Below are 27974 nucleotides of genomic sequence, written 5' to 3'. Positions count from 1 at the left end.
TCTGGGATGGCCCTGTGGATGTTCCCAGTGCTGGAGCTTTACAGTGGCCTTTCCTCTGTACCCCTGGTGTGGGCCCTTGTGGCTAGTGCAGCTGAGGGATGAGGGTCTAGAGCCAGAGCAGGAGGGGATGTCCCGGGCCTCCAGCCCAGAGCAATCTACATGGAGGCGCGGCGCGCCCTTCCCAGTCCCCAGGCTGCAGCCACGGGGAGAACTGACCTACCAGCTTGAACAGGCTGAGCGCCTCTCGCTTCAGCTCCTCGTCCACGCGGGTGAGAGGGGCCGGCAGTGGGACCGTGAGCATCCCAAACAGGGGCATCTGTAAGGCAAGGGTGGATGTGCTGAACGCTCAATGGCCAAGACTCCCACTCTGCTTGGCTCCTGGGGTGCCCAACCAGCCCTTCCCCCATGGGCCTGGCCAGGGGCAGAATTCACCTCCCCAATCTCCCCTTGCAATGGGGTTGCTTGCGGCCCATACTAAGGCCATGTTCTAAAATCCCACATCGCCCAGCTTCATTCATGGCCTGGCCAGGCAGGACGTGGGGAACAAAGCACAGCCCCTAGGCTGGGATCAGCTGCTCCCTCGCGTATCCCCACGGAGCCCGCAAGCAACTGGACCCTGGTTTTCTGAAGGGAAAGTCGAGATGAGATGCCCTGTCCGAGGTTACGCGGTATGTCCGTGGCAGAAGTCCAGGAGCCACAGCCCCTGGCTCTAGCTGCATGACCACATGCCTCTCTAATCACCAGGAAAAGTTCCCTCCTGGAGATGGGTGAGAACCCAGGTGTCCTCGCCCCCAGTCCTGCGCCCGAGCTACCAAGACCATCGCTCTCGCTTCACATCCTCCCACCTGGAGCAGGTGCGGAGGGGCTCAGCGCGTTGGGGCCAGGCCTCCTTACCTGGAAGTGGGCCTGCACGTACTTGGCCATGGGGTAGTTGTTGATGTCGAGTGGCAGAGTGGGCTGGGAGTCCGGCTGCATCCTGGGAGCGGAGCACAGAGCGATGCACATGGCATGTACCTGCCTGTAGGCTGGGGGGAAACCAGAATGGCTCGTGGTCAGTGGGCTCAGGAAGGGAAGGAGCTCACAAAGGCAGGGGATAAGCAGAAGACCAGCTTCTGGATGTGCCCACCCCCATGGCATCGCACACCCAGGGCAAGGCACAAATCCACCTGGGGTCATTTGGCTGCCAGAGTGGGGCAGGTTCAAATGTACTGGCACCCCTACAGCTTGGGGGAAACCTGGCATGGGGCTGCCCCTTGGCTTAGACCACAGCAGGGTCAATGCCTCTTGGGCTGCAGAAGCACCGCTGGATCACCTGCAGACGCTTGGGAAGAGCAGCAGCAGAGGTTCGATGGGAGCAAATGGGAGAGCTCTTAACAGTGCACAGCAAACCCATGGGACTCAGTGCCCCAGTTACTGGCCCTGGGCTCCGACTGGGATTAGCCAAACTGATGCAGGATGAATCTATCCAGGGCTATGGCACACACCAGCCAGGGATAACCTCAAGCTCAGGGCAGCCCTCACCCCATGACGGCTGGGGACCGGGAGCATCTGGAGCGCTCTGCACACATTCTTCTTCTGAAGGACCTGCTGCTTGTCACCCCCCAGAGACAGGACATGGGGCTGCACAGGCCTCAGGTGGACCCCATACATCACAGTTTTGGTAAAGGAGGCTTTGCCAGACCCTGGGAGCCCATGCTGCCCATGCCCCGCTCAGCATCCATGGGGCTTCGGCTCTTACCTGCCCCCTCCAGTAGCCTCACTAGGTCGATGGGGACTTCTAGGCGTGACACATCCATCACCTCCCTCTTGGTCAGCTCCTGAGAGCAGAGCACATAGTTGTTGGCCATGGCTCTGGATGCCGGTCCCCAATCCCCTCCCAAGCCAGCCCTAGCCCTAGCCCTGGGTGGTCTAACAGGCACTGGACCCCCTGCCTGCCACCCTCCAGGGACTAGCTTGGTTTGTGCTCTGAGCCCAACCCCAGCAGGGTTCAGAGATGGAGAGATGCCTGCACTGTCCGATTAGTGGGGTCCACGCTCTCTGGCCACACGCAGCAGGACGTGAGCCTGGACCTCTGCAGCGTGCTATGCCTACGCACCCTCCCCATGCACACAGCACACATGCCGCACCCAGCAGAGGTGTGTGGCCACACACCCGCACCCCAGTGCACACCTACACGCAAGCATGAGGGGACACACACGCATCCTGACCAGCCTCCAGCATGTGCGCACACCTTCACACAAACTTCTAACACATGCCCCCGCCTGAGCCAGCAAGCCTGCATATATAGTTATCCACCACACACACATATTCAGGTATCTTCCATGCACATAGTACTTGTACAGCTCCCCATGCACCCACACATGCATGCACGTACACACACGCACACACAGGTAAACTCCTCTACTCTAATACACATACTATACACACAGCCCAGCATATACATACACAGACACACACACACATGTATAAATGTGTACATGCATGCACACGCACACACACTCTGGTGTATTGCTTTACCCTCTAATGCATGTACTACACACACCCCAGCATGGAGGATGTGTGTATATATATCTGTGGGGGTGAAGCAGGGGGCTTGGTGTATATATATACACATACACACACATACCCCCCCATCACATATATGTGTGTGTACATACACGTCCCTGAGGGCACCAGGAATTACCTGCTGAGCCCTTCTCCTCTCTTCCTCTGCCCGCCTGCGTGCCTCCTCCTTCCTCTGAAACCAGAGCAGATGGGCATGTTGAGAGCAGCGCCAACCCAGAGCTGTGGCTACCTGCACAGGTTTGCTTGCCCGATAGGAATCTGGCAAGATCAGGAGAGGGCAGGGGCAGGGGCACAGCATTGCAGGAAGGCAGTGCCATCAGCAGGATTAGATTCGGGACCTCCGGGGGCAGCGGGCTGGCCTGGACAGCATACAGCTGCACTGGATGGTGATGCCTCTGGACATCTTCCCCAGGCCAAACCCCTTTGACAGCCGAGCCGTCCCCTTGCATAGGGGCCCGAGCAACTGCTTGCCCTGTGTGCTAGAGCCCTCACAGCTGTGTCCGGCTGGATGGCGAGGGTCTGATCCCCGCTCCCTGCACTAGCTGGGGTGTCTGGGTATTTTGCAGCCCCTGCATGCGTTAGGGACAGGTCTGGGCAGTGCAAGCTGCTGCCAGCCCATTTCCATCCTGACTGGCACCCCCCGCTCTGTCAGTGCCCCCAAAACCCAGTGGTGCAGAGGCCCCCTCGGCTGCCCAAGCCTGCAGCAGCCGCTACCCCCACCTCGCGGCAGGTGCGTGACTCACCCTGAGATACCTCTTCCGGTTCACGTACACATTCACCAGAGCCCTGAATTTGATGAGCGTCCTCCGCAGCCGCCTGTACCTCTGCCTGCAGCGAGCAGCAAGGCCGGGGGCAGCAGGGAAAGGGGGGCAATACCATGCTGAGCCCCCGGCACAGACGGGTGGCTCCTAGACCCCCTTCAAGGCTTGGCTTCCAAGCAGAGGGAATGGGGCTCTGACCCACAAGCACTGGCTAAGGGGGTGTAACACCGGGGTGGGCTAATGGCTCTGCCCTCTTTGCTGCCCCCATGCTCCCAGCGGAGGGGTTAGGGAGGGAGGAAGGTCTGGCAATGACCCCCCCCAAGGCCTGCCACCAGCACAGCTTGGGGCCCGATGCTGAGCCCAAGGGGCGTCTTTCCCGTGGCAGGGGGGACAGGACTGCAAGGGAGCAGGGGCCGAGCCCATCCCAGTGAGACCCGAGGAGAGGAACCCGCTTGTCCTGCCTCAGGACTCGGCACCCAGCCCCTCAGCACAGCCCAATGGGGCACCTGGGCAAAGGTCGCCCAGGCAAGGGGAGCCCCGCAGCCCTCTCTGCACAGGAAAGCACCCAGGGAACCCCATGCCATGGCCCGCACCTGGCAAGGTAGCCCCGGGAGCGACTCTGGATGAGGATGATCTTGCGGCGCAGGGAGTAGAAGCGCTTCTTGAGGAAGAAAGTGCGGGCATAGCGCTGCAGCGTGAGGGCTGCCAGGTGGTGGGCCCGGTCCCGCTTGCTCTCCAGCTCCTGGTACAGGTGCTCCTTCATGAACAGCTGTGGAGGGAGGATGCCTGAGCCCCTGACCATGGCAGCTTGCCTGGCTGGTGCCAGGATTTTGGATGTCCATGAGCCATCCCCCTCTTCTTGCTTGTAACCTCCTCCTTCAGCCTGCGGTCACTCCACTCCTTCCTCCCCATCCTCCCGGTGTCTGCTTCCCTGACCACCTTTGTCTCCCCACCCCTGCCTTTTGCCTCTGTGACACCAGGCTGGGAAGGGAGATGCGGGGTGATGTCAAGGTAGGGCTGTGTGGGCCAGTTAATAAGAACTGGAGGCCATGGGGGTGAAGCAGGGGCTTGGTACCACCCAGCCAGCAACAGCCCTGGCAGCAGGGACCAAATGTATGTGGCTGGGAAACCCCGAGAGGGGGGTCCTGAGCATCACGCCCCACCCCCAGGAGGGACTGGGAGTGTTCAGACACCTAAGGATGAGCTAAACGCATCCTTTGCTTTCCCACAACCATGACTGTGGGCATCGCCCGAGGCCTTTTGGGGTCTGCCTCATGACATGGGGACATTGAGGGGTGACAGCTCCATGTTCCCAGGTCCCACATCAGCATCCTTCTTCCAAGGGGCCCTGGCCAGACGCTTGTTGGTGATGAGATTCAGGCTAATGATCAGGGCCTGATTTTTATGATAATTAATGCTTGTAATCATTATCCTTCTCATGGCTAATACCTCCACCCCACCAACAGGGAGCAGGAGGATGGGGCCTGCCCCAGAGTGCTCAAGCATAGACAGGAGACAGGCAGACAGGCAGAGACAGACGGAGGGGGAGCACAAGGAAACAATGCTAGGGGGACAGTGTCATTTTTTCAGTCATGCCCATGCATATGCATGACTCAAAAAATGTTTCATGCCTGGACCAGCCAGGACTGATGCAAGCAGGTCACTGCCCATGCCAACCACCTGCTTGTGAGCACAGCCACTCGCTTGGCCCCGTGTAAAATGGGGCCCCTCGCCCATGGACAATCTCACCTGGGTGTGCTGGGAGGCAGCACCAAGCCTGGGACCCAGCCACACCCCTCTCACCCCCCTCGCCCCTTCCAGGGTACACAGCTAGGGGGAAGGGGCTGGTGCCGGGCGCACCTTGCTGATGCCAATGCAGTACATGCTGGGGCGTAGGGCACACAGCTGTCTCAGCATTTCCACGCAGTTGGCCCCATGGGGAGTGATGTTGCGCGGGACTTCCAGGAGGCACCGGTACCTGGTGGGACCCAGAAGCGCGGTCAAAGATCACGGCCGAGCCCAATGCTCTCCAGAGACTCAGCACCGGCAGAGAGGGACCTGGGCAGGACCCCCAGAGAGACGCCTCCAAGGCCTCATTCCCCTTAGAGATGGTCCCTCTGCTGAGGACCAGGACAGGGTCATCCCCCCACCCCATAACTCCAGTAAGAAGGTTTCTCTAGTAACTCCTCTTGGCCCTACCCCTGCCTTTTGTGTCAGGACACCCCCGCTCCCCTCCCCGCACAGCTGTTCCCCCTGGAGGAGCCCGAGGCCGCACCTCTGGATGAAGACCTGGAAGGGGATGCGGACCGGGAAGCCCTCTTTGCGGATGCGAATGGTCTCCAGGAGCCCGGAGTACCGCAGTTGGCTGCTGACGATGTCTGCCTCGAAGAGCCCCGGCTCCTGAGCCAGAGGGAAGGGAGGTGAACACAATCCAGCCAGACCATCACACACCGAGATGGGGCCCTGGGGGCCCTGCCAGCGAGGGGGATGATGACTGGTGAGAGACTTAACCTTAGGCCAGTGCTTTCAATGGGATGTCAGGTTCAGCCTGAGCTTATTTGCTTTGCTGCCCTGGAGTCCAGGTACAGGGGGGGTGGCTTTTTTGGGAAGGGGACTGCAGGAAAGAGAGAGGGGAGGGACCTCCCATGCAGGAGACAGCATCTCCAGAGCATGCAGCTTTCTTTAGTTAGGTAAATGCCTCTGGCAAAGGAGATTCACTTCTCCATGCCGAGCTCTTTCTCCCCACTTGGCCAGGACCCACCACTGCAGGTCTGTAGAGAGCTCACTTCCTACCCTGGTCAGACCAGCCTCCTCCAAGGGTGCGTGCATCCATTCAGGGGTGGATGCATGCTCACCTGCCCAGTGTGCCAGGCCTACAGAGAAGTACTAAGGCTTGTAGCCTCTAACAGCAGCCACTTCCGTGGGGAGATGTGACCCTGTGCCCTAGAGCAGGGCCTGGGAGTCAAGCCACGGAGCAGAGAGACAGCAAGGTAGAGCTCTGTCACCTGCAGATGCCAGAGATTGGCTCTATTCTGTGGAGTCGGGGGTCAGGGCAGGGGAGAAGCAAACATATTTGCTTTGGGCGTGGAGCAAAGTCAACATGCAGAGACAACGGGTGGGTTTCGGGGCATTGTCTCCTACCCGCCAGGAGGCAGCTGCTGCCCAAGCCTCTCGCCGAACAGGCCTCCGAGCTCTCACAGAAGGCAGGTGACACAGCACAGAACTGGGTGGCCCCAGGCTCCCAGCAGCTCCCTCCCCACGTACAACCTGCTGGCCCATCTGCAGGCTTGGGCACCGCCATGCTCGGGTGGAAATCCCCAAGCCAGCCCCATAGCCTTAGAAGCAGCAGGACCCAGTGGGCAGCTCCAGTTGGATTTGGTGGACACAGCTGTGGCATGCAGCCTCTTAGGACAGCTAGCCCTGCTCCCTTGGCCACCCCACCAGCCCATTTCCCTAGCCTGCCCTCTGTGCTGGTCCCAAGACCAGTGGCAATGGGGAGGAAGGCGGGTGGGAAATCTCTTGCTAGGACAAAGTCACTGAGGAATGGCCTTAGTGTTGGGGAAGTGGTGCTGAGCTTCTCCCAGCCCCATGCCAGCTGCACAGCGCCTTCTTACCTTCTTGTCATTGGGTTTGATGCAGCGGATGAAGAAAGGGTTGCACCTAATCAGGGAGAGACAGAGAAGAGCTCATCCTCTGGGGAATCAAAGCAGCAGCTGGGACGACACGAGGCTCTCTGCAAGCTCTGCAGCTATTATGCCCCGGAGAGTTCCCTTCCCTGTACCGAGCCAGGACCCTGCACCAGGCAGCTCTCTCCGAGGAAGCCTACCCCCAGCCATAGGAGGAGGAAGGATCTACTGGATCTCTCTCACCCATCTCCTCCACCATGGAAGTGCAATAGCTGGATACCTGCTCCTCAAAGCCCCGAGCTCGCTCACCTCTCCATCTTCTCCACCAGGTGCAGGAGCGACTGCTGGAACTTAGCCGCCACCGTCGGGGCCTTATACCGCCGCGTGACTGTGCTGTTCTTCCCCACCACCGTCTGCTGCTGCGCCAGAAGCTGGGCATAGCCGAAGAACAGGTTGGCCACCACCTGGCAGGGGAGGAGGAGGCGGCAACAGGAGGAAGACCAGTCTTTTGAGATGTCTTTGCTTCTGCAGCTCTCTTGGAGCATTTCAGGGCTTACACGTGATGAGAGAGGGACGGCTCATAGGCACCCAAAGTCAGGGGATGGTTAAAATACATGCCTCTCACACCTGCACGGGGGTGCCCTCCCAAGTGCTACAGTGGCCTCTTCTGCTCCCTCACAGCCCACAACCCAGGAGCACTGTCCTGGGGAAGAGCCGGTCCATCTACAAACCACACCGGTCACCCCAAAAGTGAGACGGCAGATGCATCTGTCCCTCTCAGTCTGTTCCCAGCACTTAAGCTTCTTGCGTGGACGTTAGCAGCAAGGCAAATCCCATCCTGCCCCAGCCTCAGGGAAGGGAAGAATGATGCCCCAGATTTTTTTTGGCAAACAGCAAGCCAACAACATGCTCTTCAACATGCAGTGCCAACAGATTTCCCAGGGGGGGAGCCCATAACAGCACACGTGACCACTACTTGGGTCAGTCCATCCATCGTAGCAATCATATGTTCAAAAGAAAGCTCTGCTGGACCCCTGCAACTGGTAGCCCTCCATACCCACAGCCCTCCCACCCAGCCACGGCAGTCCAGATGGCCCCAGGGGCTGGGGGTTGCTCTTACTTTGGTTCTGCTGTTGATGAAAAGGTCCAGGACTTCCTGGCGAACGTGATCGTAGTTTTTATCCAGGAACTTGTGCACCTGGAAGAGAGCAGGTTACTAGCACTCACAGGGCAGGATGGGGCTTAGGATTTAGTGCCCTCACCCTCCTCTTGTGGCCCCACACTGTTCTTGAGCAAGTGGAAGAGGCAGAGAATGGGTGGCTACCGAGCACTGCCCTAGATCTGATGCCCAGATCTCCGCGCCTCCGCTGCTCACCTGGTACGTTACTTTGCCAGCGTAGTGTCGGATGGTGAATTCAGGGAGAGGCATCTTTGGCTTGATGTACAAGTCATTGGAGCCGTGGTGGTAGTGACACTTCTGGAGAAAGGTGTGGTCGGTGGACTGGAAATGGGGCAAGGGGTGCGCAGGGTTAAAACTGGTCCACACTATGAGCTCAGAGCATCGCTGCTTCACCAGCCCCTGCGGGGTTTATGGCAGTGGGACAAATGGAGCTGGGGAGTTGCTGAGCATGGGGGACTTAAAGCTGGAGGTGCCTGGCTAGAGGGTCTTGCCCTTCCACTTGGGGTCGACCCACACCATACTTGGGGTCACGAAGGAATTTTATCCCGCAGTAAGGCTGGTATAGACTGTGCAGGGGAGGGTTTGTCTTCCTCTGTGGCAGGCAGGCATGGTCTCTTCCTGGGATCTCTTGAGCATATATTAACACCCTTTGGCTGCCATGGTCCCTTTGCTTTACCTGTGGCAGGTTCAGGTGTTATGTCTTGTGCTGTGACCATGTTGTTTTACTAAGGGGTTAGAAAATGGATTTGTCTGGGACGGTTTGGATGGGGCTGATCCTGCCTCAAGCAGGGGGTTGTCCTAGGTGCCTTGGGTGCCTGCCTGGGATGCATCCAGGATATCGCAGAATATTAAGTAAGACCCAGAACCTCAGCCTTGGCCTGGTCCCTGCAGCTCAGGCCAGTACCTGCCATGGCTGCTGGCGCATAGATGTGACCCCTCTTCTGGGCACTTTGCAGTGACTACAGCAATGGGACCCGGCCCTGAGCCCGCTGCAGTGGGGCTACCTGAGGGAAAGAGCACTGGTCATCCAGGATCCGGAGAATCCCGTGGGGCTTCTGGGCAATGAGGTCAATGCAGGGCTGGTTGTCATTGAAGGAGATCTCCCTCCACTCCAGCTGCTCCCGGATATACTCCTCCTGCAGGGACGGCACCCAAGGCCACGCGGTTTCAGAGCTGATCAGCAGGTTGCTGCCCCTCGACGCGGGCCATCCTGGGATAAACCGCCCAGAAGGAGCCCCGCGATTGCAAGGTCTTGGGGAACAAGCACGGGGTAGCACAGAATGAGAGGCCTGATAACCCCCCGGCCTGCCCTGCCAGCTCGGAGGCTTGGGAACGCCTGTGCCCTTCAAGCATGGCCAGGCACTGCCAAGGTGCCAAGCTGCTTCCCCCACCCACCTGCTCCTCCTTGAAGACGATCTTGTTGAAGAAGAACTGCAGATACTCGTTTGCATAATTGATGCACAGCTGCTCGAAGCTGTTGAAGTTGAGATCCTGGGGAAAAGACACATGGGGTATGGAGAGTGTCACGGGACAACGGAGGCACCCTGCAGACTTTCCACTTGGGTTTGGCTTAAGCCGAAGCCACATGCGTCTGCAGGTTCCCAGGGGGGCTGTGTGTAGGGTATCACTCTTTGCTACCAGCTGTCTCGCGCAAGAAAAGGCCCAAGACTGGGGGAGCAAAGGATGCCACTGGTTAGGGAGAGAATGGCGAGCAGGGGAGAGAAGGGAATCAGGCCAGGGAGACGCTGGGAAAGCTGGGACCGAGGCTGAGGTATGGCGCTGGGAGAGCAACGCAGCTGCTGGATGAGACCAAACCGCACAGCTTGTGTCAGAGGCAGCGTCCTGGAGCAGGTGGACCCCAGTCTGCAGGCTGGCTTTTCCAGGGGCTTTACATTTAGGAAGATCTGATGGGATGGCAGGGGCTGAGTAGAGCCAGGGATGGATCAGGGTGTCTCAGTGAGCTGGGAGGGAAGGGGGAGAGCCTGGAGCCTACACACGCTCTGTTGGGCAGATGCCATTTTGGGACCTGCAAAAACCCCAGCGGAGAAACCTGCTTCCTGCACTTTGATACTTTGGGTCTAGGCTGGGGCAAGCAGCCTGCCTTAGCAGCCAAATCCACCAGCCCTCCCAAGCAGCCCAGAGCTGCTGGCCAGTCCCTGGTGCAGAGGCCCCAGGCTGGTCTTGAATTAAAAGGACAGAACCTGGCAGGGGGTGGGGGACACAAGCCTTATACTGAGACAAGAGATGGGGCAGGTCTCTGTTGGCAAAAACCAATCCAGCTGTGTTGCAGGTAATGCAGCAGCTCAGACTGGCACCAGCTGGGGATCTGGCCTGAGTTAGGGGTTCATTTGCGTGTGTGTGTGCGCATGTGTATATGTGTGTGTGCGTGCACAGCGCTATCTATTGCAAAGCACAAGCAGGACCTGGACTTGCTGGTTGGACCTCCAGGATGAGGGAGTGATAGACATGGATCCTTTGTAATAACTAGGGCAATTATTTTGGGCGGAGGGCCGCTTACTGAGTTTCGGCAAGCCTTCAAGGGCCATATGACAGGCAGCCAGGGGTAGATAAATATTCATTTTCTAAATTTTTTAGGAGTCCTGCGGGCCGGATGGAATGGCCTGGTGGGCCGCGTTCTGCCCGTCCCTGAACTAGGGCCACACTAGGCCACACATTAGGAAACAGGTGAGCAAAAGAGACTCTGGGGCCACTGGGGAAAGCAGGAGGGTAAAGCCGTGGAAGCCACAGAAAAGGTTCCTGTAGCTGGAGATGTCGTGTGGGCAGGGAAGGGAATTATAACCTGTCTCTTGAGTTCACAAGGTCCTTGATTTCCATCCCTCTTCCCTCCAAGCCATGTTGCGGCGGCCAGCAGGCCCCGGTGTCAGAGTGCCCTGTGGTGCACATCCACACCTATGGGGCTTCCCTGTGTCCGGCTCCCACCTTCAGCAGTGGGAAATGCTCCAGAGCCCCCACAGCTATGCCCAGCATCCCTCATGGTGCTCTGAGCACCACCCGGACCTGTCAGGACTGGGATGGAGCCGGGCTCACCTCAAACCCGTAGATATCCAGGATGGCAATGGAGAGAGCCTCCTGCTTGGGGTAGACCAGCTTGTTGGTCCTGTCTGTGAGCCAGCTGAAGAGCAGGGAGTACAATATCTTGGCAATGGCGTCTCTGGAAGAGAGACAAGATAAGCACAGCTGCTGGGAGACAGGAGAGCACATGAGCTGCCAGACTCAGTGCCAGCCACTCCAGGCACCTGGCAGCACTCACTCCCACCCCTGACATCGCCTCCCAATCTGTCCTGGCATTGCATGGGACCCGGCTAAACCGTGGCAAAGCATCTCAGTGGCATTCAAGCTGGTTTGGAGTCCTTATTTCTATCAGTAAGGTGATGGGAATTGCTGGTGCCCAGCAAAGGGCAGCCAGGTGCCCCAAGCCGTGTACCCAAGGCACCTATATTCACCTGGCAGGCGGACAGCCCTAACCCCAGCCACATGCACTGCAGAGCGCCCTGGGCCAGAGCATCCACTGGCTTCATTTGCCTCCTCTTCCCTGATTTCCACCAGCAAGCCCTTGTTTTTTCCCCCCAGGCCGGCACCACAGAGACTAACTGGCTTTTGTAGGAAGCAGCTTTCTGTCAGATGCTTTGTCATGCCTCACTTAATTTTTCCACTCTAGAGGAAAAGGAGGCAAGTGATTATGTGCCTGAGCTGCTCAAATTTTCCCGCGTGGCTGGAGGCAGACCAGCAAAGCGGGCCTGCGGGCTACGGCCATTTCTAGCTCCATCTTGAGCCCTGGATGGTGCAAAGAGAGGGGCTCAGAGGTCCTCGTGCCTTGGCACCCAAACTAGAAAGGTGCTCTCAGTGCATCTCTGGCATGGGGCAGGGGCACAAGGAGAGGATGCCCTGCTTGTGCACCAGGCTGAGTCCGGGGTCTTCCAAGGAGGGGTGGTGAAAGTGTGGCACATGGGATGGGGCCTTCACCAGGGTGGGGGGAGGAGGAACAGCCCAGTGGTTAGGACACGACCCTAGACATGAGACACGCGTTTCAAAGGAGACACCGGTGTCAAAGCCTGCTCTGCTAAGGGATCTGCCACGCTGTATGGATCCCAACCTCCGCCCACCCCCCATCACCACCACCACGGCGTCCTGTTACCTGGCATCAACAGCACTTTCGACAGTGAGGGGGGTGTAAATCTTCTCCCTCAGCGTCTCCTGAGGAGAGGTGAAGAGACAAACCAGTGCTGAGACCAGTGCAGCCCTGGGCACGACCAGCCCAGGCCACCCCCTCCACGAGCGCTGCCCCCCAGCCTGGCAGCGCCTGAGCTGAGGGGGCCAAGAGGTGGAGAGGGATGAGGTGGACGGCCTCCAGTGGTGGCAAATGAAAGGGAAATCCCATCCCATGCACCAGGGAAGAGGAGAAGTAGTGGGAGGTGGGCAGGACCTGGCCCTGTTGTCCATCTCCTCCCCACGGCAGCACCCACCACTGCCCAGCCAGGCAGCTCTGCAGCCTCTTACCGTCACTTTGAAGGTGATGGCTCTCTCCAGCCCCTCCGGCGAGACTTGCAGCAGCTCGGCCACTGTGAGGATCTCCTTCGCGCTCACGACCGACGCGACCTCCTGGCAGTCCGTCTGCAACACAGCAGGTGCTGGGGTGGGACGCCGTGGGCCGGAGCACCGCACACGGGGATGCGTCCCCATCTCTGTGGGAGCACAGCCCCACACCCCCAGCAGCGGAGGATCAATGCAGCTCCCCTGGTGTCAGCTGGGCTCTGCTGATTTGTGCCAGCCCACGGCCAAAGTCACAGCACAGAGCCCCCTTCCTTTGGCTTGCCCTGATACCTCCATGAATCTGGCCACAGCGCCAGCAGTGTTTGGGGACCAGAAACTCCAGGAAAGGGAAATATTGAGGCCTGGGTTCAACCCTGAGCCACATCTGCCCTTGCTGTGGTGGGGGGGAGTCACAGCGTGGGGGGGTCTCACACTGCAGGGCATGTCTCGGAGACTGCCAACATCATCTCCGGCTCCCGGGCCCCTGCGCTGCTCTGCGCCCAGAGCAGGTTACCTCGTATTTCTCAAAGTAGACGTTCCCCAGGTGGAGGATGGAAGACAGGATGCGGAAGATGCTGTTCTGGTCCTCGATGCTGAAGTTCAGGTTCTCCATGGACGTCACCAACCGCCGGAAATCCTCGGCATCGCTCTTGCCAGAGATCTCGCAGTTACCTCCCTGTGCAGGTTTACAGCAGAGGACGGGGGGCTGGCAGGACCCTTAGGAGGCCACCGCTAGCCTAACCCCCCACTAATGGCAGGGTCAACCTGGTCAAAACCACCCCAGACAAAGGTCTGTCTAAGATGCTCATACAAGGAGACTCCACAGCCTCTCTAGGGAACCTCCCTTACCGTGAGAAAGTCCTTCCTGTTATTCCACCTCCATCTCCCCCTGGTTGCAATGCTTCTCCCGTCCCCTGGAGATGGGGAGAATAGACTACCACCACCCTCTTTATAATAACCCCTTTTGTATTTGAAGACTGTTATCAAATCCCCCCTTTGTCCTTTCTTCTCCAGACTAAATAATCCCAGTCCTGCCAACCTTTCCTTGTGCACCATGTTGCCCAGCTTCCAGTCATCCCTGTTGCTCTCCACTGGCCTCCTTCCAGTTTATCTACAACACCCGTGAAGAGCATCGCTCAAAACTAGACACGGTGCTCCATGTGAGGCCTCGCTGTGCAAACCAGGCACAGAAACTATCTGTACTGACCCAACGCCAGGGTCCCGGGAGCAACCCGGATGTCACAAGGGCAGGGACCTTGTGCCAGCCGCAGACAGGCATCGCCATGCAGGATCGTCTGCTAGCTTGCCGGGTCAGTGTGGGGGGCACCAGCTTTGCCGACGTGCTTGCACAGGGCCTTGCACCATCATTCCCAGGTCCAGCGGGGAAGCCTGATGGCTGGGGGCTGCCCACCTGGTTCAGATAATAGTACGTTTCTGCTTCCTGCAGGAAGAATCGCTGCTTCTGCTGGGAAGGAAGGCCGGCCAGCATCTCGTAGAATATGTGATAGTTCCTTTCGTCTTTGGCCTACGACACAATGGACGGAGAAAGCATTGGGGTAGTGTCATAGGTGGCCGTGGGGTGGTGGGGGGACATGGGGACTCACCTGAAACACAATCCTTGATTTCTCAAGAAGGTACTGCGAGGTTATGGCACCACAGATAAAGCCGCTGGGAGAGACAAAGATTAGCGTCTGGGCTTGGCCGTCTCAATAGGCGGACGACAGTGAGGGTCCGCTCGCACCCCGTCTGCCGCCAGTACAGGGCCCTGGGTGGGAGAGACACTCCCACGCCACCCTACTCCCATACCCACTCCATGGGCCAGAAGAAGCCCACGGGCTGCTCAGATGGGAATTCCTCCCTGAACCCAAATCAGCAACCAGCTCAGTCCCCTGCCAGAGTGATCGCAGAGTGGTCCCTGCCAGCCAGGCATCTCACCCCTGTGCCCAGCACTGTCCGGGCATTTGACCTCATCCACTGAGCTCTGGACTCCCAGAGAGGAGCAGCCTGCTGCCCAGCTGCATTGCGGTCACCTGCCCATGCCCCAGCGCAGCCAAGGGAGAGCCAGGAGTAGCCTCTCCACTTGGTCCCTGCCATTGTGCAGCCAGCAGAGACCACAGGCTGGCTACCTCAGCCCGGCACAGCGGGACTGGCGGTTAAATCCCCTGTGCTAAAGCCTGGTACCAAGGAGGGCCAGGCCTGAGAGTGGGCAGGGACGGAGACTCCTCCGCTCCTCCAGACGGGCTGACACGGGATCAGTGCACCCTGCATCCACACAAGGGCTTGGACTAGTGACCCAAGAGGTCCCCTCCAGCCCGAGAAGGCTCCAATGGTGTTTGAGCCCCCTGCACCCATGCATTCAGGGAGGTGGCCAGTGTCCAAACGGATGGAGAGACCGACAAGGACGCTACCGCAGCTGCTTTCCCAGGACTGATGAGAAAGGAGGCAGATCTGAAAGGCCAAGAAGCCCCGGCCTCACGTGGTGGTGGTGGGGCAGCTATTTATGTGCTATCCCCATTTAAAGCCCTTCATGCCCACCATGACCTCTGCAGGCTGGCGAGGTGGCACCAGCCCTGGGATGGGTCTGTGTCACCTGGGATGGCAGAGCCAAGGAGGAGGGATATTGCCCAGGGCAGTGGCTCATGCCATCATCACAGCTGCCTCTGCAGAGCCAGCAACTGCGTGGGCCTGTGCTCAACCACCCAGCTACAGGCAGAAGTCACCACTGTGGCTGAGCAGCTGGCCCGGCGTTGTGGGCTTGAAAGCAGACCCTTGCCCCAGGGGCAAGGACACAAAGGGGCAGCCGTTGCTTCGGAGGGGAACGGGAAATGAGAAGCCACGTCACCCGAGGGGACCTACCGGGGTCGCAACGGGGCAGCACAGAGGTGGGACCGGGGAGGGCAGGGCAGGACACGCGCAGCATGAGGAAGGGAAGGGGCAAGGCGTTGCATGCCGGCTTGGTGTTACTTACTCCTCCAGAAAGATTTCCACAAATTTCCCAAACCTGCTGGAGTTGTCGTTCCTCACGGTTTTGGCATTTCCGAAGGATTCCAGCAAGGGCGTCGCTTCCAGGATCTGCCCCGCCAGACGGAGAGAACGGGAGGGGCCGGTCAGCCTGGGGACGAAGCCAGGACCCTGGGCGACGGGTCCCTCCTCAACACAACCGAGCCAGCCGGCAGCAAGGGGATAACGCCCTCAGCTCCCCAGGGCTGGGGTGGAAGTGATGTCTCCATCCCCAGGCCCAGCCCTTGCCCTGGTGCTGACTTCCACAATGGTGCACAGCTTTCCGTAGGTGCAAGAGTACACGGCCACTGCCCCCATGCGACCAGGGAGAAGCCCACCGCCTCGCGGGACACCCAGGGAGACCGGGTGAAACACGGAGCCAAGCCACGTCAAACCCAAGCCAGAAACATGCAACAGAGAAGTCACCGGTGGCGGGGGAGCTGTCAGCTCTTCGGGGCAGGCTCCTGGCCAAGGGACCTGGCCACACACCTCCTGCCATGCCGAGGCCTGGCCCTGTCTGGGACTCGGAGGGGCTGCCGGCAAGCTGGTGCCTGCAGCCTTGGCCCATCCATCAGGGCTCCAAGAGGGCTCCCACCCTCAGCTTGGGGGTGGAAATCAGCCCCCCACGGTGCTCAGGGATAGGAGACCTCAGCCCGTGGCAACCTCTCTTTGTGAGCTCCTGATTAAACGGTGCCTCCACGCTGCACGTGGAGCTGAGCAGGAGTGAGAAGGGACCTGGATTTCACTCCTTTGAGTTCTTCTAGGCAAGCAATCCCCACCGAGCTTTGCAGAGGGAGGAGGTGAATGCAGCAAACTCCTAATCAGATGCAGCAGCAGCAGCTCGCACAGTGCCAGGAGCCCATGGCTGGGTAATGAAGGGGGTCATAGGGGTCTCAGCTGGTTGAAAGGGTGCTGGGGTCTGTAGCTCCCCCCTGATTATGGCTGAAGGCAGGAAAGATGAGCGAAGGGCAACATATGGAGCCAGCAAGAAGTTATTCACTGCAAAACCATGCACAAGGCTCCAGGCTGCCAGCCCGAGTCAGGCAAAGCTCCTCTGAGCGCAGAGCAGCAGGACTGAGCCCCAGGGAGAGGACACGGCAGGCCATGCAGCGCCACACGCACAACCGTGTACCTTTATCTAGAGGAGCCGGCAGGAAGCAGGGGAGCAATGGGAGCAGGGTCAGTAGCACGCAGGCAGCGAGGGGCAGGTGAGGCACTGCATGTGCTGAGAGAGCTCTGATTTGCTCCTAGGCACTGGAAGCCAGCCTGCTGCCCCCATGGAGCTGAGCCGGTTTGCAATGCTGCTCATTGCCAAGGGCAGCTCCCAGCTCCATCAGGGGAACCAGTGGCAGGATGGAGCCTGGAGAGCCCAAGCGCATCACAAGGATGTGTGGTTGGGCAGAAAACTGGAAGCCCTGGGGAGAAGTGGCTGCGAGGAGCCTGCGTTGCATAGAGAGAACAGAGCAGCTCCACCGGCGTTAGACACGTGCCTGGGGGACGGCCACATCTGCCGGGCGTCCAGCAGGCAGGGGTGCCAAGGGGGCGCGCCGGGTATACCTGGGGCAAGGCCCCTGCAGTGCATTCTGGGTATATCGGGGGAAGATGTCAGCACCTCCACGTCAAACACCCCCCACCCCCCAGCAACAACACAGGGTCTCTGGCGGGAACGCCGTACCTGCTGTGTTGCGCTGCGCTTCTTGTTGACCGCGGCCAGGTAACGCAGGATCAGCTTGGTGGCTTCTGTTTTGCCTGAGCCACTTTCACCACTGGAAAGCAAAGACCAGGCCCCTTCACGTGAGAAGGATCAGAGCCGGGCCGGCAGAGCCCTGGTCTCATAGGAAAACAGCAAAGTCCCCTTGACTGCAACGGGCAAAGACCCCGGACCAGGGGTGACTTCATCGCGAACTGAAGGAGTTCAGGGCTGGGTAAAGACACCAGGGGCCGGCCAGGGAGGAGCATCTCCCATCCTGCTGCAGAACAGGTCTGGCATGGCAGAGACTCTGCCAACCAGCCCCGACCCAGCCCCACAGGGACCCCCTCTCTGAGAGGAAGGGGCACGTGGCCCTCACAGCAGGCTCTCACCTGATGATAATACACTGGTTGCGTTTGGCATCCATCACTTTGCTGTAGGCGACGTTTGCAATAGCGAAGAGATGCCTGTGAAGGGGAAGCCAGATGTGGGATTGCTCAGGCTAAAACACTCTTGCTCTGCAGGGTCCCATCAGCCTCCCCTCCTGGTCCACAGACCCTCCGCTGCTTGGAGCCAAGCCAGCGCTGTCTCCCTAGTCGCCCCCATGGTCCGTGCTTTAGTTATCCACACAGGGACCAACACCAAGTCACCCACCCACTGCAGTGTCCCCAGCCCATTGCCAGGACTCGCGGAGTATCCCAGCAGCTGGACGCCAGCTCCCTGGGCAGAGGAAGGAGTACTCTCAGGAGCCACGGCTCCTAGGCCCGGGTCCCCAGTCATGACAGCCTGAGCTCAGGTTGAAGCAGGGTGCTCAGCTCTACAGCGCACCACAGTTGTATCGGCTCAGAAGCAGCTGTGACAAGCCAGGCGGTGTCCAGCCCCCGGGGCCATGCCAGCTAGAAGTGCTTACGGTGGGTTCTCGCCCAGCGCCTTCCCTTCGTACTGCAGCACCTGGTCCGTCCCGTAGATGTTGTACATCTTGTAGGGGTTCACGGACACCAAGATGCTTCCAATATAGGTCTGTTGGCGGAAGAGGGGGTGCAGAGGGAGAGCTGGTTAGTGGAGTGGTCTGGCCGCTGCACCACGGAAGAGGAGGTGTAGGGGCGAGCTGAGCCCCCGAGCCAGGAAGGATGATCAAGGTTTGCATGCAAGGCCAGAAGGACTCCCCTGAGCCCCGGTACCTCTCTGGGGAGCGTCCCCCCCAAAGGAGAGACACAGCACTGAACAGCAAGCAGAGACAGAACGGGGCCAAAACCCAAGTGTCCAGGTGTGCTGACCCCAACCCCACCCAACACATGGATCTGGGGGAAGCAACCGCCGCCAGGGCCAGGGCCAGGCCCCTCCGGGAGACACCGCAGGGCCCCGTACAAAGCTCCGAGTCCCTCCCGCCGCTGGGAACGTACGTAGATCAGCTCGTGCTCAAACCTCTTCCTGATGTTATACAGCACCACGAACTCCTGCAGGTCCCTGCAACAGAGCACAGACCCGTTGTCGCCCCCAGCAAAGGCAGCTGATGGCCAGAAAACCCTATGGGCAGGAACCCGGGCACCCGGGCTCAGCTCATGGCTACCCAGGTGGGGGCGAGGGAATCCACCCCAGGCAGGCGGTGGCAAGTGGAGATGGCCAGAGAGGCTGGCAGCATCTTCTAGGGGGTCAGAGGAGCTGCCGTGCATCTGCAGGAGCTGGTCACAGCAGCGGGAGGACTGTGTCTGTAAGTTGGTGCCTGGGGATGCCACCGTGCATGGTGCTGTACCTAGATGCAGGGAGAGGCAGCCTCTGCCCACGGCGCTTGCCATGTCAGTAAACAAGGGACACGGGGGCTGCGGGGAGAGGGCTGTGACGTGTCCAGGATCACACAGGAGATAGGGGGCAGAGCTGTCACGCTGCTGTAGCCCCGACAGCTCCCAGGCTTGCACCCTGGGCCCCGTGTCCCCACTGGGACCAGCCGCCTGCACCTGCCCGTCACTCACTCCAGCTGCGTCATGTCCTCCACGCCATCCTCTTCCCGGCACTCCCGGAACAGGTAGGGCAGGTGGCGGATAGCGTGCATCTGTGCATGGACGGTGGGACACGTGGTTACAAGAGGGGCCAGGGGCACACGCAGGGGTGGGTTGGGGGGTGCGCCGGCCATGACTCGGTGCTGCGCTCCAACAGTGGTTGCTCCCCGGCAGGGCAAACTGAGCATGCAGAGCTGGGGGCAAGGTGGGGTGCTCTGCAGCAACCCCTGCGGAAAGATGCAACCAGAGGGGGAGAACGAACCCCACCTGCTCCCCTGCTGTCAGGGCCCTTCGTTGCATGAGCCCAGCCCATGCTTGCTAGGGGACAGGCCAGCTAGGCTGCAATGGGGAGGGGGCACCAGGCACCGAAGTGAGGACGAGGCATGGAACGAGCAGGGGGAGATGCGAGGAGCCCTGGCTAGTGCTGGAGCAGCTGTAGGGACACGCATCCCTGCTCCATCCTGCAGGACTCAGCCAGGGGCCGGAGAGGGACGTGAGCAGGAAGAGGGCAGGGCACTGCTCCAAGGGTTGAAGCCCGGGGTGCTGCACCCCAGCCCAGCTCCCGCTGGCTCTAGCCCACCCAGGGCTCTTCCCTGCACCATGTCGGTCCTCAGCACTGCACACACGAGCACAGAGCCGGGCACGGCCCAGACAGGCCACGCTGCAGGTGCGGGAGCCCCTGGGAGTCAAGGAGCCGTGGCTCTCCTTCCCCAGCCAAGGCTGGGTCACACCCTTGGGCCCATTCTCTTGCGCTCTGTCTAAAGGGCCCTAAACGCCTCCAGCAGCATCGGTTGTAGCCATGGAGCACCGGCTCCTCTATGAAAAGCCAAAGTAACTAAGAGTCAGTGGCTTCGCAAGGCCAGGCAGTAACCACGGGAGCGTTTCAATGACCACAGGAGCCACCTGGAGGGAGTCCAGCCCGCGCCGGCTGGGGCCGGGCAGGCAGCGCCCAGGTAAGCGTATCCCAGCACAAGGTGAGGCGGGCTGGGGGCAGGGGGTGCATGCGATCCCTGCCAGCCCGCGCCTGCCAAGAGTCGTCCTAGCCTAATTAAATCTCTCCTCCTGTTCCAGCGCAGCGCCTGCCCGCAGATCAGGTCCCCGCATTTGCATTCGGTGCTGTCGTCCCACACCTAGGACAGAGGTCACGCGTCTCCCGGTAACCGCGTGTCCTGGATGCCCCCGCAGCGGTGGGGAGGGCTCGGGGCTTTTGGGAGCAGCCAGCGCCTGCTGGGTTTGCTCAGCCCAGCTCCCGCGCTGGGCCTGGGCAGCTGGGGGCAATGGGCTGCGAGTGGCCATGCCAGCCCCAGGAGGACACAGGTCCCCTAGGTCTTCTGCCCTACTGAGCACCACCGTGCCCCCCCACTACAGTCCAGCCATCACAGGCTGGATTAGTGCCCACAGCCCAGGCAGCAGGGGAGACCCAGCCTACAATGGATGGTTTGTGGGATAAGACGCTTCTGAACTCTCATGTCCGAGGGCGGCTCGCAGGCAAGAGTGGAGAGCAGCACCGCTGGGCTCCTGGCTTCCTGGAGCTGCCCTGGTGCTAGCTCCCCATCAGCACCCCTTGAATGGGGATGGGGTGAGGGCAGGGGGGTGGCTCAGGGCACTGCCAAGAGCAGTACGGTAACCCCATGAGCAGGCAGGATCTGATTGCAACCCCTCGTATCCTTGCCGGCTTCACAAAGCAACCGGCCGCCTCTCTGAGCAACGCAGAGCGTACAGTGCACCATTGCCTCCAACGCTGCTGAGCGTAGTGTGGAGGCTCTGCCACCGCGCCCCCGTGACTCACGCATCGGCACCAGGGCCGGTCCCAGCCCCTGGGAGTTTGCACTCCCCCACCAGGGGTGTTAGCTGGCACCGAATCGGTGCACACCCCCGGGGACCCTTGCAGGGCAAAGCCCTGAGGCTGAAGCCTGCCCTCACTGGCCCCGCAAGTAGCACCGACATTACCTTCTTGGCCCAGGCCAGCCTCTTGCCCCCAATGACCACGGGCCAGCGGCTTCCATCTCTCCGAGCGGGCAGCGAGGCATGGCGAGTCAGGTGTCCAGATGCGGTGCCCCCTCGGCCACCCCTTCCTCCTCCTCCTCCTCCTCCTCGCTGGCTGGCCCACCGGCGGGTCTCGCTGGGCAGGTGGCGGACGCCGCTCTCCGAGCACCAGACGCTGGGCATCTCGCGGATGTGCACCGTGTGCTGGTTGGACCAGTGCTGCTTGTAGCGGTGAGACGCCCGCTGGAAGGAGCTCAGCCGCTGGATCTGCGGCGTCACCACCGCGTACCGCCCTGCGCCCTCATCCGTCAGCAGGTCCTCGTTCACGTACACGCCCGGCGGCTCGTAGTCCTCCGGCACGGAGGGGGCCCAGCTGAAGGCCTGACCGAGCCTGGGCGACGGCGTGGGGGATGCTGGCTTCTGAGAGGGTCCCTGCGCAGGGGGGCACCTCAAGTGCTGCGGGGAGCTGGCACCCGGCTGTCCAAACCGCTTCAGGAAAGGGTTCCCCCTGGGCGCTGCACCCCAGCTCGCCCGGGGCTGCCCGTCCTGCTGCAGAAAGGGGTTGTGCGTGGTGGGGTCTGCGTCGGCTGCCCGCAGCACGTCCCAGGCCCTCGGGACCACCTCTCCGTCCCGCACAGAGGCCTTGCTGCCGGTGGGCCCGTAGTCCTCCAGGACGGCGGGCACCCACTCGTGGGCCGACTTGGGAGCCTCCTGGATGGTAACGCGCCGCCCGCCTTGACCCGCCAGCATCTGCGAGGAGGGGGTCTGGCCAAGCTCGCGGGGGGACAGGGAGCCGGGGGGGCGGCCCAGCTGCTTCATGAACTGGCTCCTTATGACAGGCTTCACGGCCTTGGTGGGGGGCTCCGTCTGCCTGTTCCACGCCTGGGGGAGCAGCGACGCGTGGCTCACGCTCCTCCCCGCGGCAGGAAAGGAGCCGGACTGCCGTGGGCGCAGGCGAGGCGGCGCGGAGGCGACCGGGAAGCCTGAGCTGAGCGCGTCTGCGGCGAAACGCAGCAGGCCGGTTTTGAGGGGCGCCTGCCTGTCGCTCCGCAGGCTTCTGGCACACCTCGGCGCGGGCCGCGGGGAGGAGACGCGCTGGCTCATGAAACGGTCATGAGCTGCCACGCACAGGAAGGTGGAGTCTCTCCGTGCCGGGGCCCCAGTGGGGTTGGGCCCCCACGAGGCGGAGAAGGAGGAGGACGCCCCGTCTCGGGCCCCGATGGGCCTGCTCGGCGAGGGAGAAGGGGCAGCGGAGGAGCCCGCGGTCCGCACGAGGGAGCGCAGGGATGGAGGGGGACCGCGGGGTCCCGGCTGCGTCCTGGAGCCGGAGTCTGGTGAGGGGCAGCGGGCCTCGCTCTGCCGGGCAGGCTGCGGGGAAAGCCGCTGGGCGTTGTTATTATTGCTGTGCCCGAATTTTCTCAGCGGCGGGTCCAGGGCCCCCATGCCAGCCAGTTTGTGGCCAAAGCGCTTGTAGGCCGGCTCGGCCGCCGGGGGCCGGCGCGGCGGGTCGTCCTGGGGGATGTCGAACCGCCTCACGGCGAGCTGAGCCGACGGCGACCGGCCCGGCTTGGGGGAAGACGTGGCGCTCGGCCTGGCCGAGGGCTGCGGGGACGACGCCTGCCTCTGAGCGAACAGCGAGGAGACCACCCGCCGGAAGGGAGCCGGCGTGGGGGGCCTCTCCTTCGCCTCCGGCCCCCGGTGCTTCAGGATGGGTTTGGGCTGGGAGAGGGACTTCAGTAAGAACTGGCCCAGGGGGCTGCTCCCGTATTGCCTGGCCGGCGCGTCGGGAGCCCGCGTGCCCGGCAAGCTGCCCGGGTGGCCCCCGAACGGGCTGAAGGGCGCGGCGCGCGGCTCGTAGGGGTTGTAGTCGTCCTCCTCTTGCTGCAGGTGCGGGGACGGCGGGAGGGTGACGTCCAGCTTGTCTTGGCCGAACAGCTTCACCTGCGGCCTGGGGAAGAGCCGGAACTGCCTGTTCAGCGGCAGCCGGGAGGGCAGCACGTCCTCGGGGCCCGGCTCCTCGAAGAAGGGATAATCCCCATCCCCGTTCTCTGCCTCCTCCAGCTCCAGGATGTCGTCCAAGGGGTAGGCGTAAGGGTTGTAGGAAGCCTGAGCATGAGGCGCCCACGCGTAGTCGTCGTAACCTGTTTCACCCGGAGGGTAGTCGTCATCTGGGTACCCCGTGTCCTCGGCCCCCGGGCCGTAACTCCCACTGGGGGCACTGTACTGGTCCTCGTAGTAGCCGTCCAGCCCCGCCTGGTCCTCGTAGTAGTCCGCGTCCCCCCCGTAGTGGTCGTAGGGCTCGTACAGGGAGTAGCGGGCCGGGGCCGCGGCGCTCTGGTCTTCGTACTCCTCGTAGCCGTACTGGCTCTGCAGGGGGTCATCATAATAGTCCCCGCCGTGCGCGTACAGCCCGTACTCGTCTTCCACCTCCTCGCCCGGGTAGGTCTCAAAATTTGACGCCCCTCCATACCCGTCCCCATAACTGCCTGGTGCCTGGAAGTAGCTCTCCTCATCCGGGTAGCCATACGGCACTGGGGGGCTATAGGAGCCGCCTGCTCCTTGGCGGTAGCCATGGTACGGCGAGGGCTCGGGGAAGTCCTCGTACCCGCTCGCCCCGCAGTGCATGTAGTGCTTGGAGGGCCCGCCTTGTCCCAAACCTGCCTGGTGCCCGCAGTCCTCTCCCCCGGGCCCGTAGAGACTCTGCCCTCCGGAAAGACGGTGCAGGCTGGCCCGGTGCCGCGCGAGCTCCTCTTCGGAGGTGATGGGGAGCTTCTTGGCCCCGATGCGGGACAGGCGGCGCTGCGTGGCGGACCTCTCCTGGGAGGAAAGCCGGTCGTCCTCTTTGAAGAGGAACTTTCTGGTCAGCCAGCTAGTGGCGGCCGACACTTTGCTCAGGATCTGAGCTCGGGGCTTGAATTTCTCCTTTGTTGCGGGAGGGAGCGGGCTGCCAGAGGACCCGGCGCCCTCCTCAGCTTTCCCTCCCAGCTTAATCAGCAGGTAGGAAGGTTTCTTTGGGCTCCTGCCAGGTTCTTCTTTCTGCTTCTTCCCCAGGCCCTTAAAGCGCACCATCAGGTTGGAGGTGGATTTCAGCACCGCCTTGTTCTTGGCCTTCCTCCTCTTCTTCGTGCTGCTTTTGTTCAGCCCCCAGAAGAACCGGGAGGCGTTTTTGAACTGGCCCTTCTTGGAGGGCTTCGGCCCCTTCTTCTTGAAACCCAGGAAGAGCTTGGACGTGCTCTTCAGGCTCCTCTTCGGCTTCAGCGCGGCCTCCTCCTGGGCTGGCTCGGCCTCCTCCTTCGCCGGCGCGGCCTCCTCCTTCGCCTCCTTGCCAGCCCTTTTCAGCTGGCCTTTGCCAAAACCTTTCTTGGCCCCTTTCTTCCCCTTGGCATCGGCCAGCTGGAAGACACCTTTCTTCTTCGTTTTCTTATCGGAGTCATCTTCTGCCTTGGCCCCCTCCTTGCTCTCCTCTTCCACCTGCCCCTTCTTCCCCTTGCCCAGCTTCTTGCCGGCAGCTCTGGCAGCTGCTCCCTTTTTGTCCTTCCCTTTCTTCTTTTTCGGGTCCTCCTCCACTTCCTCTACCGCTTCCTCGGCCACTTCCACCGGCGCCGCCTCTGCCTGTTCTTCGTCCCCCTCCACGGCATCACCCTTCGTCAGCTCGGTGTCTGACGCCTCCTCCGGCTCATCGACCTCATCCTTCTTCCCCTTCTTCCCTTTGCCCTTGGCCGACTCCTTCCCTTTGCCCCCTTTGGCATCGGCTTTCGCTCCCTTGCTCTCCTCCTTGCCTTTTTTGCCAGCCATGTTGGGGCTGCTGCGGGTTCATGCTCCAGTGCCCGGGCACGGCCTCCCCATACGTCACCCGAGCAGGGGGGCGGTTTAGAGCCGCGTCGATGCGGGAGGTCGCCCCTGCCCGTGCCGCTCCTTTGAGCAGAGGAGGTGGGGACGAGGGTTCAAAGCCCCACGCTCGTGCTGTGCAGATGCCTCCGCGAGCCGCTCAGACGGTCTCTTTAGCAGCGCGAGGACGGCGCCTTTTCTGGAGCAGCGACAGGAAACGGGGGCTTGGCTTGATTTACCTTTGTGGGGTTCCAGCGAGGCGGGCACCATCCATGCTCCCCAGGCACTGACCTTCTTCACTCACTTGCAAATGCTAACGCGCCGCCTGGCCGGCGGTGACATCTTCCCCTGAGAGCCGCGGCCTCTTCGGAGCATCCTCAGGCAAACCCGGTCCTCATCTCTCTGGGACAGCCATCGCCTTGGGGCCCTGAGGCGTCCCCCCGGCCAGGACTCCTCGGCCCAGCCCACAAGGCGCTGGCTGCCTTTCTGCAAGGACCCCGGCGTTCAGACGTCAAGTTGTTGTGGCTGTGCTGAGGCACTGTAACCGTATCTCCTGGGCTCATGGCTGTATGAATAATGCAGGTGGGCTGCACCGTCTCTACTCCGAGACTTTTCCAAAGGAGCAACCAGAAAGCAAAGATGTAGAGGGGACCTTGGCCGCTGGCTCGGGCCAGCGCCCCCCACCAAGGCCACAAGGAACCGAGAGCAACCTAGAGGACAACGTGGTCGAGCTGGGAGGAGGCCACGCTTCCTAGAGGGCGAGGTCCCCACTCTCTGCAAACGGCCTGTGCACTGCGTTCCCGAATGCAGGGTGTCGGGCCCCCCTCCGAGGGTGCCTTTCGCCTCTACTGGCCTTTCTGCTGTGCCTTTCACGGTCAGGAGAGCTGCTCTGACCCCGCTGGGGACCCACCCCACTCCGGCCACGAGAAGGAAGACCCCACAGATGCAGCTGGCTGGGTGCAAAGTTGCATTTACCTGAGCAGAGGACCCTCATGTCATGTGCTGGCCAAGTCCCATGAGGCCAGGAGAGGCTGTCCAGGCCCTGGGGGCGAGTATGACCTTGGGGCAGTGACAGCTGCAGTTAAATCCAGCCCTGCTGATTGCTTCTGGGAAGTCAGGCAGAGCAGAGGTCAGCGACGGGGACCTATTGGTTTAGCCAGATGGGCACCATCCATCCTAGAGAATCAGGCCACAGCCAAGATTAGCCACCTCCGCCTGCCTCGGGGACAGCAGAGCAGGAGGCCACCAGCGGCGAACTACTGGAGGAGCATGAGGGAGGCAAACCACAGGACAAAGCCAGGCCCCTTGTGCTGATCCCAACAGGGGAGACACCGTGGCTGATCACTGGCCACCGCAACAAGCATCTTCCCAGAGCCTGAGCCTGGGGACACGGACCCAGAGACTTTGCTAAACCCACGAGACTGGAGCTGGAGCTGGGAAGACAAGATCCCTGCAGAGCCAGCCCGGGGTGGGCAGTGAATGCACCATCAACCACATGCTGCCCAGGTGTTTATAGCAAGGCGTGTGCCCAAGCGGGCGACGTGAGGCTGCATGGGGCCGTGTGTGCATGCACGGTGCTTGCGCACAGCCCTAAGACAGGCATGCTTGCCTGGCTGGTGCACGCAGGTGCCATTACCCCCTGGAAAACTCTGTGCATGCTTGTTAGCCCCTGTGGGCAGCACAGGAGCTCCCGGGGCATGGGCTGAATGCAGAGACTTCACCTCTCTTGGGCAAGCTCCGCACACGCTGCTGATTCCCTCTCAGTTGCGCTCCCGGGTGAACTATGCTCCTGCTTTTTCCTTACGAGTCCTGAGCCCAGCAAAGCCCTGGGACCCCCGGACTGCCCTTCGTGGCTGCTGCAGGCACTGACAAAGGAGCTGGGTGTGATACAAGGCTGGTTTTAAGGATGCTCCAAAAACACCTGCAGTCTGAGAGCACCCAGCAGGGCGCTGGACTGGGTCCCTGGCTGGCCTGGTGGTCGAGAGGGGATGGAGCTCCCCACGAGTGGGTCTGATGCCTTCTAGCAGAGGACTATAACCAACCCGTGCAGCGAGGTTACAACGCAGCACGAGTCCGTCCCTGCTTCCATGAGAAGTAGGATGTGTTTGCCAGCATCACTGTACGGGCCCAGCCGGATGGTTGGCAGAGACGTCAGAACGGCTCTGGGGCACCAAGCACCATCCCCAGGGCTGGGAGAGGAGGGGGACGCCCTGCGCGAGATGCCAGGTACCACCAAGGTTTAACTCCATGGCATGAGCCAACATCAGCGCCCACAGGAGGGAAGAAGACAGGAAGCCAGCAGCTCTCAGGAGCTACAAATCCAGCGGAGGGGAAGCATCCAGGAGCCGAGCCAAAGGATGCAAAGGAATAAGCCCCTGATGTCCGTGCTTGCACGGAGAGATGGTGACATCTATCGGCCACGGAGTCAATCAGCCACGTGACAGTCTGGGTGCCCAGCGCCATACGAGTGACCATCAATAATGACGTCCCAGATGCCCAGGCCTCAGCTGGCACTCGGGTGCTGGGCGCTGTCCGACCGACAACCCAAGCAGTTGATGCTGCAGTCCAACAGCTCCTGGTGCCAGCATCTACTTGGCTAACCCAAGGGGCGGGTTTGGTCCGCCCGCAACGCGAGCACGTTGCCTGGTGCTGGTATCCCAGTTACAAGGGGAGGCTAATCTGTCCGCGTCTCCGCAGCTGGGGACAAGCCGCGGGAACGGCGCGGCTGCCTCGCCGGAGAGCAGCCCTCCTGCCCAGCCCCGGGCACCCTGTCCACCCCCCATGGTGCTG

The 27974-nt window shown here is 61.2% G+C and overlaps 1 protein-coding gene across 1 annotated transcript in view; it reads right to left on the bottom strand.

Annotated features, from left to right (window-relative positions):
• Positions 1–25151, bottom strand: part of MYO15A (myosin XVA) — a 67997-nt gene extending 42846 nt beyond the window's left edge. The window contains exons 1-28 of the mRNA XM_019512574.1: positions 24933–25151; positions 21321–24851; positions 19344–19423; positions 18777–18840; positions 18284–18393; positions 17766–17840; positions 17359–17449; positions 15652–15755; positions 14288–14351; positions 14095–14208; positions 13198–13359; positions 12651–12764; positions 12289–12347; positions 11181–11304; positions 9528–9623; positions 9137–9268; positions 8328–8453; positions 8073–8150; positions 7262–7416; positions 6941–6986; positions 5602–5726; positions 5187–5304; positions 3920–4095; positions 3309–3393; positions 2684–2737; positions 1739–1817; positions 895–1025; positions 221–316 (exon numbers count right to left, since the gene is read on the bottom strand). Of these exons, the coding sequence (XP_019368119.1) occupies positions 221–316; positions 895–1025; positions 1739–1817; positions 2684–2737; positions 3309–3393; positions 3920–4095; positions 5187–5304; positions 5602–5726; positions 6941–6986; positions 7262–7416; positions 8073–8150; positions 8328–8453; positions 9137–9268; positions 9528–9623; positions 11181–11304; positions 12289–12347; positions 12651–12764; positions 13198–13359; positions 14095–14208; positions 14288–14351; positions 15652–15755; positions 17359–17449; positions 17766–17840; positions 18284–18393; positions 18777–18840; positions 19344–19423; positions 21321–24851; positions 24933–25151 (6408 nt within the window). The remainder of the gene's footprint in view (positions 1–220; positions 317–894; positions 1026–1738; positions 1818–2683; positions 2738–3308; positions 3394–3919; positions 4096–5186; positions 5305–5601; positions 5727–6940; positions 6987–7261; positions 7417–8072; positions 8151–8327; positions 8454–9136; positions 9269–9527; positions 9624–11180; positions 11305–12288; positions 12348–12650; positions 12765–13197; positions 13360–14094; positions 14209–14287; positions 14352–15651; positions 15756–17358; positions 17450–17765; positions 17841–18283; positions 18394–18776; positions 18841–19343; positions 19424–21320; positions 24852–24932) is intronic.
• Between the last annotated feature and the right edge of the window lie 2823 nt (positions 25152–27974).

The sequence above is a fragment of the Gavialis gangeticus genome, unplaced genomic scaffold (genome assembly GCF_001723915.1).
Source record: "Gavialis gangeticus isolate Ggan-Ray unplaced genomic scaffold, GavGan_comp1, whole genome shotgun sequence".
Taxonomy (NCBI): domain Eukaryota; kingdom Metazoa; phylum Chordata; order Crocodylia; family Gavialidae; genus Gavialis; species Gavialis gangeticus.
Note: the sequence above shows the minus strand (reverse complement) of the source record. Positions and strands in the feature narration are given on the sequence as shown.